Source organism: Anomaloglossus baeobatrachus, chromosome 5, assembly GCF_048569485.1.
Source record: "Anomaloglossus baeobatrachus isolate aAnoBae1 chromosome 5, aAnoBae1.hap1, whole genome shotgun sequence".
In the NCBI taxonomy this organism is placed as follows: Eukaryota; Metazoa; Chordata; class Amphibia; order Anura; family Aromobatidae; genus Anomaloglossus; species Anomaloglossus baeobatrachus.
In genome coordinates this window covers 86333640-86348408 of record NC_134357.1, presented here as the reverse complement: position 1 = coordinate 86348408, position 14769 = coordinate 86333640, and the positions used below count along the sequence as shown (strand labels likewise).

The following is a 14769-nucleotide window of genomic DNA, read 5'->3' as shown; positions in this document are numbered from 1 at the left end:
AGTTAAGTCCATCATTGAGAACATGCTGAAATGTTTAAAAGCCTTGGGTTGCACCAAGGAAGAAGGAATGTGAACATGATGGAGGACGACTGCTGGAAGCTTCACAGAGAAGATCCGCAGCCTCCTATAAGAGAAAAGGGATCAAGAGAAACTTTGAAGAGAAAAGGAAAAGGCGCAAGAGTTAATTTCCAATAGAATTACACAACTAATGTTCAAGATATTTACATGTATAATATTATGTACATTTTTGGCTACAATAAACATTTTTCTAGTTTATCTTGCATGCACATAACTAATTTCACGCTCTGTTTATGTAAAATCCATACATAATGGTTAAAAATAGAAGTGTTTTCTGAAATCAGGGCATAAGAAAACAAGAATCAGTCATTGGATTTTAAAAAAAATTTAAAACCCAGATTTTGCATACCTGTGCTATTGGGAGAGAGTCAGAGGACCCATTGCACATGAGCTGGTCGGAGGATTTAGCTGATGTTGGAGAGTTCAGATGACTTTAATCCATTGTTCATTGGTGTCTTAAAGAATAACTATCAGTAATATATATTTTTAAATAATAGGTACTACCTGATATGTCTGGGTCCTGACACCCCTCCACCGATTACCCAAAAGCCGCTCAAGACAACAGTGTACAGTTTCCAAAGAAAGTCTATGAGCCAGTACACAAGATTTGGACTCATGGACTTTCTATTGAGCCCATACAGCTTTTTGTGCTCACCCTCCTACCTGATAAGTTGTGTCTCAGGCACAGACCCTCATGAATCTGCAAGACATGTTATCTAGTATCTGTCCTTAATGATAGGTGATCTTTAAAATAGTTATTCAGCGCTGTCCAGAGTCGTTCATTTCTGCATTGAAAATGAGCAGAGCTGATGAAGTTGCTATCCCACAATCTGGACAGATACATGCATGAGTTAAGTCCCATTGCACATGGCAGGACGGTATATGACTGCACATAAAATCCCGTATTTCATACTATGGTGTCATCAGCACACCATCTCTGTGGTGTCGTACAAACCACCTTGTGCCTCCATAAGAAGCCTAAGCCATACAATATGACAGTAGAACGCCATGCAGTTCTCCAGAGGTTGTCCAGAGCCGTAATATGACCATACAGATTAAGTGGGTTTGACTGTTATGCTGTAATAATGTGACATTAGCATTTTATTAATAATGATGGATATACATCTTAGTTCATAAGAAGTGAGTGACTATTTTGAGATGGGGCACTTTAACAAGTGGTAAATCCATTGGTGAAGACGAGTTCCTGATGGTGTTAAGGCCGCTTTACACGCAACGACATCGCTAGCAATGTTGCTAGCTATCGCACCCGTCCCTGTCGTTTGTGCATCACGGGCAAATTGCTGCCCGTGGCGAACAATATCACTAGTACCCGTCACACATACTTACCTTCCTAACGACGTCGCTGTGGGCGGCGAACAGCCTCTTTTCTCAGGGGGCGGTTCGTGCGGCGTCACAGCGACGTCACACAGCGGGCCACCAATAGAAGCGGAGGGGCGGAGAGCAGCCGCATTAACGTCACGCCCACCTCGTTGCCGTAGGACGCAGGTATGCTGTTGTTCGTCGTTCCGGGGGTGTCACATGTAAGCGATGTGTGCTGCCTCAGGAATGACGAACAACCTGCGTACCAAACGAGCAACGATATTTGGTAAATGAACGACGTGTCAAAAATCAACGATTATAGTAAGTATTCGGTTTGTTAGCAGTCGCTCGTAGGTGTCACATGCAACGGCGTCGCTAACGAGGCCGGATGTGCGTCACAAATTCCGTGACCCCAGCGATATCTCGTTAGCGATGTCGTTGCGTGTAACGGGGCCTTAAGAAGAACCTACTGTATCAATATAATGGGATTTACTATTTTTTTAGGCACAGTAAGAAATCACATTTCCATTTCCATATATTTCCACTAATTTCCAGTTGCTAGTATTGCTGGTTATTGGCTGGATCATCTGTATCTGTGGTCATCATCATTATAGACTGTAGACCTTGGAGTAGTAGGTCATCTTACCATCTGCCCCTGCATATAGACAGTATATGAGAGAAGAACCTATACAGCTCACCACTGCAATTGGTATTAAACATAGTTCCCAGCAGACTATTATTGCATTAATAAAGATACTTTCCTTATTCACAGAGTAAAAAAAAACCTAATTATCCCACAATGTGCCATCTGGATATACAAGTATTTTGAAGTGCATATTCAATAATTCTTTCAAATGCATTCACAATGAGGAGCTAATGTATTTTTCTTGGCTGTTTAGATTAATCCTACCCTATGAAAGGTTTATCAACGGAGAGGAGGACAAACCGCTACCTCCCGTCAAGCCTCGGAAACCAGAAGGCAATTCACCAGAAGTAGAGACGAAAACAAAACTGTGCAGCGCAAAGCGTATTAAACATGAAGGCCACAAGACAAAGAAGGAGAAGGATGCAGCAGCAAAACCGGAAGATTCAGAGGTAATTAGTGATACGCTGTATCCTCTACCCTCCTGTATTTTACATGCATAGTTAATAAGAAAAGGAATTTGTCTTTTTATTTACCTTTGTACTCATTTTACAAATTTTGCTGGTTGCATTTATAGAATAATTATCAATGCTAGAGATGAGCGGATTGAACTGTGGAGGACAGAGTTTAAGTCGAATTTCTTAAAATTCACAGTTTCACGCAAATTCAAACACTTTTTGAGATTTGATTTACAAAAACAAAATATTGCCCGACACCATTTCCCACACTGCTAAATTATCAAAGAACGGGCTAATGTCATTTTGCATTTCTGCACGGGCATCCCCGTAATGTCCTGCAGCTGTGACATCTTACGGATTATCAAACTTGCACAGTTGTGGTCAGTACCTGGGCCAGTTGGTACGTCAGAGTCATTTTTCACCTCTAGAGTCACTGATAAGTCTCTCTCTTCTGTAGTATGCATGCTCTTATGGTCAGCAGGATCCTCTCTCTGTTTCTCTCCTGTAGAGTGTTAGCTCTTATGGTCAGTGGTATTTTCTCTTTTTGTCTCCTTTAGAGTGTAAACTTCTCTGGTCAGAGGGGTCCTCTATCTCTCCTGTAGGGTGTTAGCTCTTTTGGTCAGAAGGGTCCTCGCTGTCTCATACTGTAGAGTTTAAGCCCTTATGGTCAGCGGGGCCTTCTCTTTCTTTCTCTGTCCTGTAGAGTGTAAGCTATTATGGTCAGTAGGGTCATCTCTCTTTCCTGTAGAGTATAAGCCCATATGTTCAGTAGGGTCCTCCCTCTCTCTCCTGTAGAGTGTAAGCTCATATGATCAGCGGGGTCTTCTCTCTCTCCTCTAGAGTGTAAGCCCTTATGGTCAATGGGGTACTCTCACGCTCTTTCTCTCTTTCCTATGGAGTGTAAGCTCTTGTGGTCAGTGGGGTCCTCTATCTCTTGTAGAGTGTAAGCTATTATGGTCCGCAGGGTCATCTCTCTCTCCTGTAGAGTGTAAGCCCTTATGGTCAGCTGAACCCTCTCTCTCTCTCTCTCTACTGTAGGGTGTTAGCTCTTTTGGTCAGAAGGGTCCTCTCTGTCTCGACTGTAGAGTGTAAGCCCTTATGGTCAGCGGGGCCTTCTCTCTCTTTCTCTGTCCTGTAGAGTGTAAGCTATTATGGTCCGCAGGGTCATCTCTCTCTTCTGTAGAGTGTAAGCCCTTATAGTCAGCTAAACCCTCTCTCTCTCTCTCTCTCTACACTCTCTCTCTCGTAGAGTGTAAACTCTTATGATCAGCGGGATCCTTTCTCTCTCCTTTAGAGTGTATGCTATTATGGTCAGCAGGGTTATCTCTCTCTCCTGTAGAGTGTAAGCCCTTACGGTTAGCAGAGTCCTCTCTCTCTCTACTGTAGAGTATAAGCTATTATGGTCAGCAGAGTCCTCTCTCTACTGTAGAGTGTAAGCTATTATGGTCAGCAGAGTCATCTTTCACCTGTAGAGTGTAAGCCCTTATGATCAACGGGGCCCTCTCTCTCTCCTGTAGACTGTAAGCTATTATGGTCAGCAGAGTCCTCTCTCTCTCTCTCTGTCGTTGAGTGTAAGCTCTTATAGCCAGCAGAGTCCTCTCTCTCTCCTGTAGAGTGTAAGCTATTATGGCCAGCAGGGTCCTCTCTCTCTCTCTCTTCTGTAGCAAGTAAGCTTTTGTGGTCAGTGGGGTACTCTCTCTCCTGTAGCGTGAAAGCTGCTTGCAGCTAATTAAATTTTATGGGAAAATTTGGCAAAGCCGGAAATTCGAATTTGAAAAGATCCACTCATCTCTAAATAGTACATCTATACACTGCTGTCAGATGTTTAGCCAAATTCTCACAATGCACTTGTTTTTAGGTAACAGTTTTCCAACATAGCATCAATAAAAATGGAGGGAGAAGCTTTCTAGAAGTGAAAATCCCTATAAATCAATTAAAGGGTTACCTAAGATTAGAGGAAAAACGTGTCAAGAGTCTTTAAAATAACATAAAAGTCAGGACTGGATGAGATATGCGTTACCTCCCGTTTTGAATGTCATTTTATTATTATGTCCAAAATTCTGTGCCAAATCATTTCATAATATCACTGGAACTCAATAGTAAAATGGAGGGAGCTTTGACCCCTATACAAATAAATTGTGAAATTAATCAGCACCAAATTTTGGACCTAAAACTTTATGGCGATGCTCCTAGTTGGACATACACTCACCAAGACTTAGCATATGGAGCTTATTTCCAAACATCAGTTAACTTCACTGTGTCCCTGGAAATGAGTTTTAAATGTTGGCAAGTGTGGTGTAAATACTTCATCAATTCAGGTCAAGTGTAAAAAATCCATGGTTGTGATCTGCTCACTGAATGTTTAGAGCCAAGTCACTGAATAGTTCTTCTTTCTTTACTTTAAAGGGAACCTGTCACCAGATTTGGCCCCTAAAAGCTCCGGCCACCACCGCTGAGCCCTTATTTCCTGCATTCCAGAATACTGCATATAAGAGCCCAGGCCACTCTGTATAACATAAAAAAGACCTTTTACTATACTCACCTGTGGGACGGTCAGGTCTCATGGGTGTCGCTTTTCTTGATCCAGTGCCTCCTCTCTTCCTGCATCCTCTTTCCCTGCTTCGTGTGGATGACACGTCCTATGTGTCATCCACACAGTGTACTCCATGGCACTCCTGCGCAGAGCAAAGTAGTGTAACATGCAGGTGCGGGGAAAGGTCAAAGAATGCCCATGCATGCCCATTACAATACTTTGATCTGCCCTCAGCAGGGCAGAGAGAAGTGCGTATGCACAGAAGCGTATTGGATGACTCTGGATGGATGACATAGGACGTGTCATCCACACAGAGCAGGGAATTGGATGGTGATTGCAACAAGAGAGGAGGTGCCAGGTCAAGTTCAGCGATGCCCATCGGACCGGACCGCCCCACAGGTAAGTATATTAAAAGGTCTTTTTTATGTTATACACATCAGCTTGGGCACTTATACAGTCATATGAAAAAGTTTGGGCACCCCTATTAATGTTAACCTTTTTTCTTTATAACAATTTGGGTTTTTGCAACAGCTATTTCAGTTTTATATATCTAATAACTGATGGACTCAGTAATATTTCTGGATTGAAATGAGGTTTATTGTACTAACAGAAAATGTGCAATCTGCATTTAAACAAAATTTGACCAGTGCAAAAGTATGGGCACCCTTATCAATTTCTTGATTTGAACACTCCTAACTACTTTTTACTGATTTACTAAAGCACTAAATTGGTTTTGTAACCTCATTGAGCTTTGAACTTCATAGGCAGGTGTATCCAATCATGAGAAAAGGTATTTAAGGTGGCCACTTGCAAGTTGTTCTATTTGAATCTCCTATGAAGAGTGGCATCATGGGCTCCTCAAAACAACTCTCAAAGGATCTGAAAACAAAGATTATTCAACATAGTTGTTCAGGGGAAGGATACAAAAAGTTGTCTCAGAGATTTAAACTGTCAGTTTCCACTGTGAGGAACATAGTAAGGAAATGGAAGAACACAGGTACAGTTCTTGTTAAGCGCAGAAGTGGCAGGCCAAGAAAAATATCAGAAAGGCAGAGAAGAAGAATGGTGAGAACAGTCAAGGACAATCCACAGACCACCTCCAAAGACCTGCAGCATCATCTTGCTGCAGATGGTGTCAATGTGCATCGGTCAACAATACAGCGCACTTTGCACAAGGAGAAGCTGTATGGGAGAATGATGGGAAAGAAGCCGTTTCTGCAAGCACGGCACAAACAGTCGCCTGAGGTATGCAAAAGCACATTTGGACAAGCCAGTTACATTTTGGAAGAAGGTCCTGTGGACTGATGAAACAAAGATTGAGTTGTTTGGTCATACAAAAATGTGTTATGCATGGAGGCAAAAAAACACGGCATTCCAAGAAAAGCACTTGCTACCCACAGTAAAATTTGGTGGAGGTTCCATCATGCTTTGGGGCTGTGTGGCCAATGCCGGCACCGGGAATCTTGTTAAAGTTGAGGGTCGCATGGATTCAACTCAGTATCAGCAGATTCTTGACAATAATGTGCAAGAATCAGTGACGAAGTTGAAGTTACGCAAGGGATGGATTTTTCAGCAAGACAATGATCCAAAACACCGCTCCAAATCTACTCAGGCATTCATGCAGAGGAACAATTACAATGTTCTGGAATGGCCATCCCAGTCCCCAGACCTGAATATCATTGAAAATCTGTGGGGTGATTTGAAGCGTGCTGTCCATGCTCGGCGACCATCAAACTTAACTGAACTGGAATTGTTTTGTAAACAGGAATGGTCAAATATACCTTCATCCAGGATCCAGGAACTCATTAAAAGCTACAGGAAGCAACTAGAGGCTGTTATTTTTGCAAAAGGAGGATCTACAAAATATTAATGTCACTTTTATGTTGAGGTGCCCATACTTTTGCACCGGTCAAATTTTGTTTAAATGCGGATTGCACATTTTCTGTTAGTACAATAAACCTCATTTCAATCCAGAAATATTACTCAGTCCATCAGTTATTAGATATATGAAACTGAAATTGCTGTTGCAAAAACCCAAATTGTTATAAAGACAAAAGGTTAACATTAATAGGGGTGCCCAAACTTTTTCATATGACTGTATACAGTATTCTGGAATGCTGTATATAAGGGCTCACTGGTGGTGGCCGCAGCTTAGGGGGGATAAATCTGGTGATAGGTTCCCTTTAAAGGGTTGTCAAGTTTAGAAAACCCATTTTCATACCTCTATTAGGGAACTCATAGTTAATAGAGGTATGGTTTCCGCATCTCTTGGTCAGAGTGGAAGGCAGTTACAAAATCTTCTTTCTCCGGAGGACATTTTCTGTTCTTATCAATGTGAATGATGCTTTTTGATGCTTCATTTCCCCTGTGGTGGCACTTCAAATAAACCTATCTCTTACTACTAGATTACAATTTATAGCTGGCTATTCCAACATGGAGACCACACTTTGTGATCAGATTATTATCAAACTATACTCGTAGCCAGTAGGGATTGTCCAAATTGGAAAATCCATTTAATCTGAGACAAATTATTCTGATGACTCTTTGTTAAAGGGAATCAGTCACGAGGATTTTACACCCCAAAAGATTTATATTTGCATCTAATTCTTTCAATATCTTTATGTGGTCTTTCCGTTCCTCCGTTATAGGGAAATCAGCATTTGAATTTATATACAATTGAGGCTGGAGAACTATTTGTAGATGTAGATCTGTCACTCCAGCTCTATTCCCACCCAGCGCCGCCTACTCCTACATGCTTGAGGTCACATGTCACTCCAGCTCTATTCCCACCCAGCACCGCCTACTCCTACATGCCTGAGGTCACGTGTCACTCCAGCTCTATTCCCACCCAGCGCCGCCTACTCCTACATGCCTGAGGTCACGTGTCACTCCAGCTCTATTCCCACCCAGCGCCGCCTACTCCTACATGCCTGAGGTTACACAGCAGAGAGACTTTCAGTCAAGCAGGTGGAGGTGACCCTGGTGGAGAATAGAGTTGGAGTGACGGAGGCTTAATATCCACAAGAGCCAATTGTATTTAACACACTGATTTCTCAATAATGGAGGAATGGACTTGCCGTGTAAAGGTTGCTGGCCTTGTCTTTGAAAGAACTATATGTGTATATAACTAGCATGGGGACGTGAAATCCTGATGACGTGTTTTCTCTAAAGTGGTCATATGGCTTATTCTCATTCTTCCCTGGATACACAACAGTATAGTATATTATGTCATATACTGTATGTATGTCAAATGGCCCTTTGTTTAACACACATTTTCCATTACTGCTATAGGCAAAACTAGAACAGATATTAACTTTGTCCTGAATTACTCAGACCTGCCTTATGTAATCAGAACTGTGCAGCCGACGCTTTAGTAAATGTGTAAATATCCTCAGCTGAAAATACCCCAAAAAGTTAATGAGGTTCCCCTCTACTAATATATTAATAACCTTTCTACAAGATAGGTCTTCAGTATCAGATCGATCCGACACCCGTCACCAGCTCTGGCCAGAGTGCAATGCGGCACAGCGCATCTCCGTACACCACTTAGTGGCTGCAGCCAGGTACTGCAACTCTGCTTCTATTCTTTTAAATAGCAGATATTCTGCAGTACCCGGCAGTAGCCACTAAGCGGTGTATGGAGCTGTGCTGTCCCGCCTTATAGTGGCCACTGCTAGTAACAGCTGATTGGTGAGGGTGCTTGGTGTTGGACCACCACTGATATGAAATTGTTGACTTATCCCACAGGTAGGTCATCATCATAAAGGTAGTGGGTAACCACTTTAAACTATAGTCCTGCTCTGTTTGCCAGGCCAAACTAATGTCCAAATGTGATAAAGACTATTATTAGTTAGACATTCATAATCGTCATCTTGATTTATAGTTGTGTGCACTAAGCAGGGGTTAAAGGTTTGATCTGAATAAGTATTTTTGGAAGGCTTGCCCTTTTTTAAGCATCTCAAGCTACGCTCCTGCTACAGCAAGATCACAATATAGTACTACCGTGTTTCCCCCGAAAATAAGCCCTATCCCAAAAATAAGCCCTAGCAAGAATTTTTGGCCTTTTCGGAGTAAAGGCTACTTTACACACTGCGATATCGGTCCCGATATCGCTAGTGTGAGTACCCGCCCCCATCTGTTGCGCGACACGGGCAAATCGCTGCCCGTGCCGCACAACATCGCCCAGAGCCGTCACACATACTTACCTGTCCGGCGACGTCGCTGTGACCGGCGAACCGCCTCCTTTCTAAGGGGGCGGTCCGTGCGGCGTCACAGCGACGTCACTGAAGCGTCACTGAACCGCCGCCCAATAGCAGCGGAGGGGCGGAGATGAGCGGGACGTAATATCCCGCCCACCTCCTTCCTTCTGCATAGCAGACGGGAGGCAGGTAAGGGGAGCTTCCTCGTTCCTGCGGTGTCACACGGAGCGATGTGTGCTGCAGCAGGAATGAGGAACAACTTCGTTACTGCTGCAGTAACGATGTTTAAGAATGGACCCCCATGTCGCCGATTAGCGATTTTGCACGTTTTTGCGACGATGCAAAATCGCTTATCGGTGTCACACGCAACGGCATCGCTAATGCGGCCGGATGTGCGTCACAAATTCCGTGACCCCAACGACTCCGCATTAGCGATGTCGCAGCGTGTAAAGCCCCCTTAAGGCTTAAATATAAGCCCTACCCCAAAAATAAACCCTAGTTGCGGTTCAATAATGAAGTACCCATGCAGCTAAAAAGTTAAAGAATACTGCAGGACACTTCATTATAGAAAGCAGACACTTCCAAAAAAAGAGAAGACATCGTATTTACCAGACCCCGAATGGGAGGCTGTAGAACGCGAGATCTGTGGTGGAATGCATCGACGATCTGCAGTGGAATGCACATACCCACACATGGTGAAACCGTACTGCTCCAAGGACCTTGGATGCGGTGGAACGCGAGGACCTGCAGTGAACCCCATCGAGGACCTTCAGTTTAACGCATCAAGGACCTGCAGTGGAATGCATCAAGGACCTTCAGTGGAATGCATTGATGAATTCCAACCCTGGTCCTCTATGTGTTCCACCTCAGGTCCTCGCGTTCCACAGCGCTGCCAGCCGGAAGCAGTATGGTACAACTGGATGTTCCTGTGTGTGCGTGTGATGTTCCTGTGATCTGATGTGTGTGTTTATCTGGGTGAGAGTGAGCACCGGCCAGAAACAGGGAAAGACCGCTGTGGAGCACACCAAGAAACTTCTGGGAGAGTGTGCTGTGCAATACAGGAGGACCTGGGAACGACGCAGATGTCCAGGGTCTGATAAGACTGATTCCAGAGTCTGACAAGGTGTCTGCCTTTTTGGGGGCGTAAAACTACCCCTAACTTGTGTTTCCAGAGAAATAAGCCCTACCCCGAAAATAAGCCCTAGCACATTTTTGGGGGCAAAAAATAATATAACACAAAGTTTTATTTTCGGGGAAACACGGTATTAGCATAAGTATGAACATTGGGATTTATGTGAAAGTGGCTGAGATGCAATACCGCACACAGCCAGTGAGGCAAGAGTGGCGCTGTTTCTGGAAAAAAAGAACTTTTAAAGTTACTGGATTAACAGGTCATTGTGAATCTGAACCTTTCCCTCCACTTTGTAGGGTTAGGTTTGTAGGTCAGTGAGGCTCATCCTTTATACACTGTATTCTCCCCATCTTTAACTAGAAACAGTAATAACATAAATTTCAAGAAAATGCTTCCAGAGGCAACCGCTAAGATCACGGGTGACATTTCAAGCACTATAACACTTAGACTGTTTAACGGTAAGAGGCAACTGTGTTTTCATGAGGTTTCTTTTTTTAAGCCATTATGTTTGACGGAAAATGACATTTCATTGTGATGTTTTTGTATGGAATATAATGCACCTTCCTGAATAATAGCATTTTAGTTTAGCAGCGTTGCTAAGTACTGATTGTACCGTGGAGATGAATAAGAAAGGTTAATGTGGGAATGCAGAGAAATATGTATATAGGCTTTGTTTAGTCTTGTTCATAACAATCTAAATGGAATGTCTACAAATGTAACATCACATAACAGCGTACAATGGAGCGGTCACCATCCACAGCAGTCACAGGTGCACACACCGGAGGGCAGAGGGCCGAGACCACTCTGTAAGCGAAAAAGAAACATTATGTTTTCATTAGTTTTAGGTGATAAAATACCGCGTAGAATGGAAATACACTGGTAATGGTATTGACAGAGAAAGGATTATTTAGGGCCCTGTTCATTAAGGTGTTTACACCAGAGTTCTTGTGTAAAACCCCTTAAAAAGTGGCAACATTTTTGCACAATCTGAAAGATACACAAAAATGTTGTGACTCTTTCCGATTTCACGTTTGCCCGAATGGGCTTGTAAGATGCTCCTGGTTCATTAAAGGAGTATTCCCATCTCCAGGATCATATTCTAAAATATGTAGTAGGTGTAATAATAATAATATTAGCAAATACCTCCAATTAGAAATGTAATATAGCTCTCCTAATAAGCTATGCCTCATGTGCAGGGCATTGCAGCATAGGTATCTATGGTTACGTCCATATGAGTGGATTTAACCATGGATACCTAAGCTGCAATGCCCTGCACATGAGGTAACAGACATTGTTAATCAGGAGAGCTATACTACATTTCTAATAGGAGGTATTTGCTAATATTATTATTATTACACCTACTACATATTGAGTGAAAAGATCTTGGAGATGGGAATACATCCTACGCCTCTTTTTTAATTATGCACATTTTACTACAAAGCACCTCTTCTTTAAGACTGTCATGCAAAACACCCCTCTTAAAGAGGTTGTCCACTACTTTGACATTGATGGCCTATCCTTAGAGGTACTTTGCACACTACGACATCGCAAGCCGATGCTTGCGATGCCGAGCGCGATATTCCCCGCCCCCGTCGCAGCTGCGATCTCTTGTGATAGCTGCCGTAGCGAACATTATCGCTACGGCAGCTTCAGATGCACTCACCTGCCCTTCGACGTCGCTCTGGCCGGCGACCCGCCTCCTTCCTAAGGGGGCGGGTCGTGCGGCGTCACAGCGACGTCACACGGCAGGCGGCCAATAGAAGCAGAGGGGCGGAGATGAGCGGGACGTAAACATCCCACCCACCTCCTTCCTTCCTCATTGCAGCCGGGACGCAGGTTGGAGATGTTCCTCGCTCCTGCGGCTTCACACACAGCGATGTGTGCTGCCACAGGAACGAGGAACAACATCGTAACATCGGTCCTTCTGAAATTATGGAAATGACCGACGCTACACCGATGATACGATTTCGACGCTTTTGCGCTCGTTAATCGTATCAAAAACGATTTACACACTCCGATATCGACAGCGACGCCGGATGTGCGTCACTTTCGATTTGACCCCACCGACATCGCACCTGCGATGTCGTAGTGTCCAAAGTACCCCTTAGGATAGGTCATCAATGTCTGAACAGTCGTGATTCGACACTCCGCACCCCTGTCGATCAGCTGATCTCGGACCCGGCGGCGGCAGCAGGTAGCTGGAAATGCTCAGTTCCGGCACTACTCCATTTTGTAATCAATAGGATGCAGATGTGCAGTACCTGGCCGTTATCAGAAGACAGAGCAGCTCGGGAAATGAGCATTTCTGGCTGCCTGCTGCCGCTGCTGGGACTGAGAGACAGCTGATCGGCAGCAATGCAGGATGTCGGACCCCTGCCGATCAGACATTGATAACCTATCCTTAGGATAGGCCATCAATGGAAAAGTAGTGAACAAGCTCTTTAATTAATCGGGTTTTAAGTTTCTTTATTCCATGATACCTCATCTCTTTGAGAGGACTACACAGAACAGTGCTTGGAAATCTCCATTAGTCCCAAAGAAAGATAAAACAAACCTGTCAGCTTATTCATGTTGCCATAATCCTGTGCACTGTGACAGCCTAGCTGCCCGATCGGTGCCAGGTATATTTATCACTGAAATGATCCCAGGCATCACAGTGGATATAGTGTGAAGATCCCGCCAGGGACCATAGACAAGATGAGTCCAGCTCTACCCCCACCCAGATTTTCTCAGCGCCACACCAGGGAATTGATAGGTCTCTCCCAATTTACACACAGAGCATAAATATACCTGGCTGCCATAATGTAGCAGGACTCTGAATCTTGCTGGTTTGGGCAGCACAAATAAGCTGAGAAGTTCGCTGTGATGTAGCAATAGTCAAATGTGAACAACTCCATTCAAATAGGGGATGTTGGGACGCCTCCTGCACAGTGGGAGTCCCAGCCGTTAGATCCATGGCAACTAAACAGAAAATAGGTGATCTTTTTTATTTATATATATATATATATATATAGACATATATATATATCTATATATATATATATACCGTATATATATATATATATATATATATATATATATATATATATATATATATAGTGGGCATATATATATATATATATACATATAGACTAGATCTATGCCCCCACTAGCAACAGAGATGACCATTAATGGCCTAATGTAAAGGTTTTGTTCTGCAAAATAAATGTACCCACTATATATATATCTATATATATATATATATATATATATATATATATATATATATATATATATATATATATATATATATATATATATTTATATATCCACTATATAAATATATATATATATATATATTTCTATATAGTGGGTACATTTATTTTGTAGAAAAAAAACCTTTAAATTAGGCCATTAATGGTCATCTCTGTTGCTAGTGGGGGCATAGATCTAGTCTGTGGCCATAGGTATCCATATACATATCTTCTCCAGATGGAAAAACTGTATGTAAAATGTATGCTGTCTCTGATCGACTAGAGCAGAGGTTCCCAACCTTTTTGACCATGAGAGGCACATTCATCTTTGACAGAGGGTCATGAGACATATTCAGTTCTAAGAAAGGATCAAGAGCCACGTCCAGCTATCGCTCCCTCACAGTAGTGGCACCCAGAGACCCGATTACCAGTAAAATGACCGCCAAAGTTTTTCCACAGAAATCACACCAAGGCAGTATACCAAAATCTAGGGGTTTCCACAATACCCCCATTCACATCTGCTCTTCTGTTTGGGGCTACCCAAAAAAGTCACCCTTAGCTTTTTCCTAGATCTGGTGCTTATTCACCAAGTTGGAAGACAGCCGCGAGCCACACATCACAGGCCCATGAGCCAGATATTGCTCCCAAGCCATAGATTAGCGACCACTGAGCTAAATGGATAACATTAAAGGGGTCAATGTGACTATATTGGCTGATAGAATTAACCCCTGTAGTATACGCACTATTCCCCGGCATTGCACACTTTGCTGATCTCGGCCTAGTTATACAATGTCTGCTCCATTCCACTGTTGTACAAATTAAGGTAAAATCTACCTTCTAGACCAATCAATTTTATTGTTACAGGGCCTAAAGTGTAGAAAATCAAGTTAACAAATTGTTTGAAATGCATATCTGTTGTTTTGTGTCCTGTACTGACCTCTGTCTCCATGGTAACTGACTACAAACTCTTTGTAGTCTGACTCTGCAGTCACATTTTCTTTTATTCGTTCTTTATTTTTTGCCAACATTTAATAGAATAGAGAGGTATTGAATATAAGGAGTGTGACTATAAGGATAAAACTACTCGGGCTTGGTTTGTAGTCTTTTTCCATGGAGGCACATAGTTCTGCAGAGAACCTGTAGGCACAAATGGATTGATTTGTAATCAAGACT

General features: G+C 42.9%; 1 protein-coding gene across 2 annotated transcripts in view; it reads left to right on the top strand.

Moving 5' to 3' along the window:
- ARID5B (AT-rich interaction domain 5B) overlaps nucleotides 1–14769 on the top strand; it is a 447066-nt gene that overhangs the window by 421950 nt on the left and 10347 nt on the right. For both annotated transcript variants that reach the window (XM_075348661.1, XM_075348662.1), the window contains one exon: nucleotides 2298–2493. In XM_075348661.1, the coding sequence (XP_075204776.1) occupies nucleotides 2298–2493 (196 nt within the window). The remainder of the gene's footprint in view (nucleotides 1–2297; nucleotides 2494–14769) is intronic.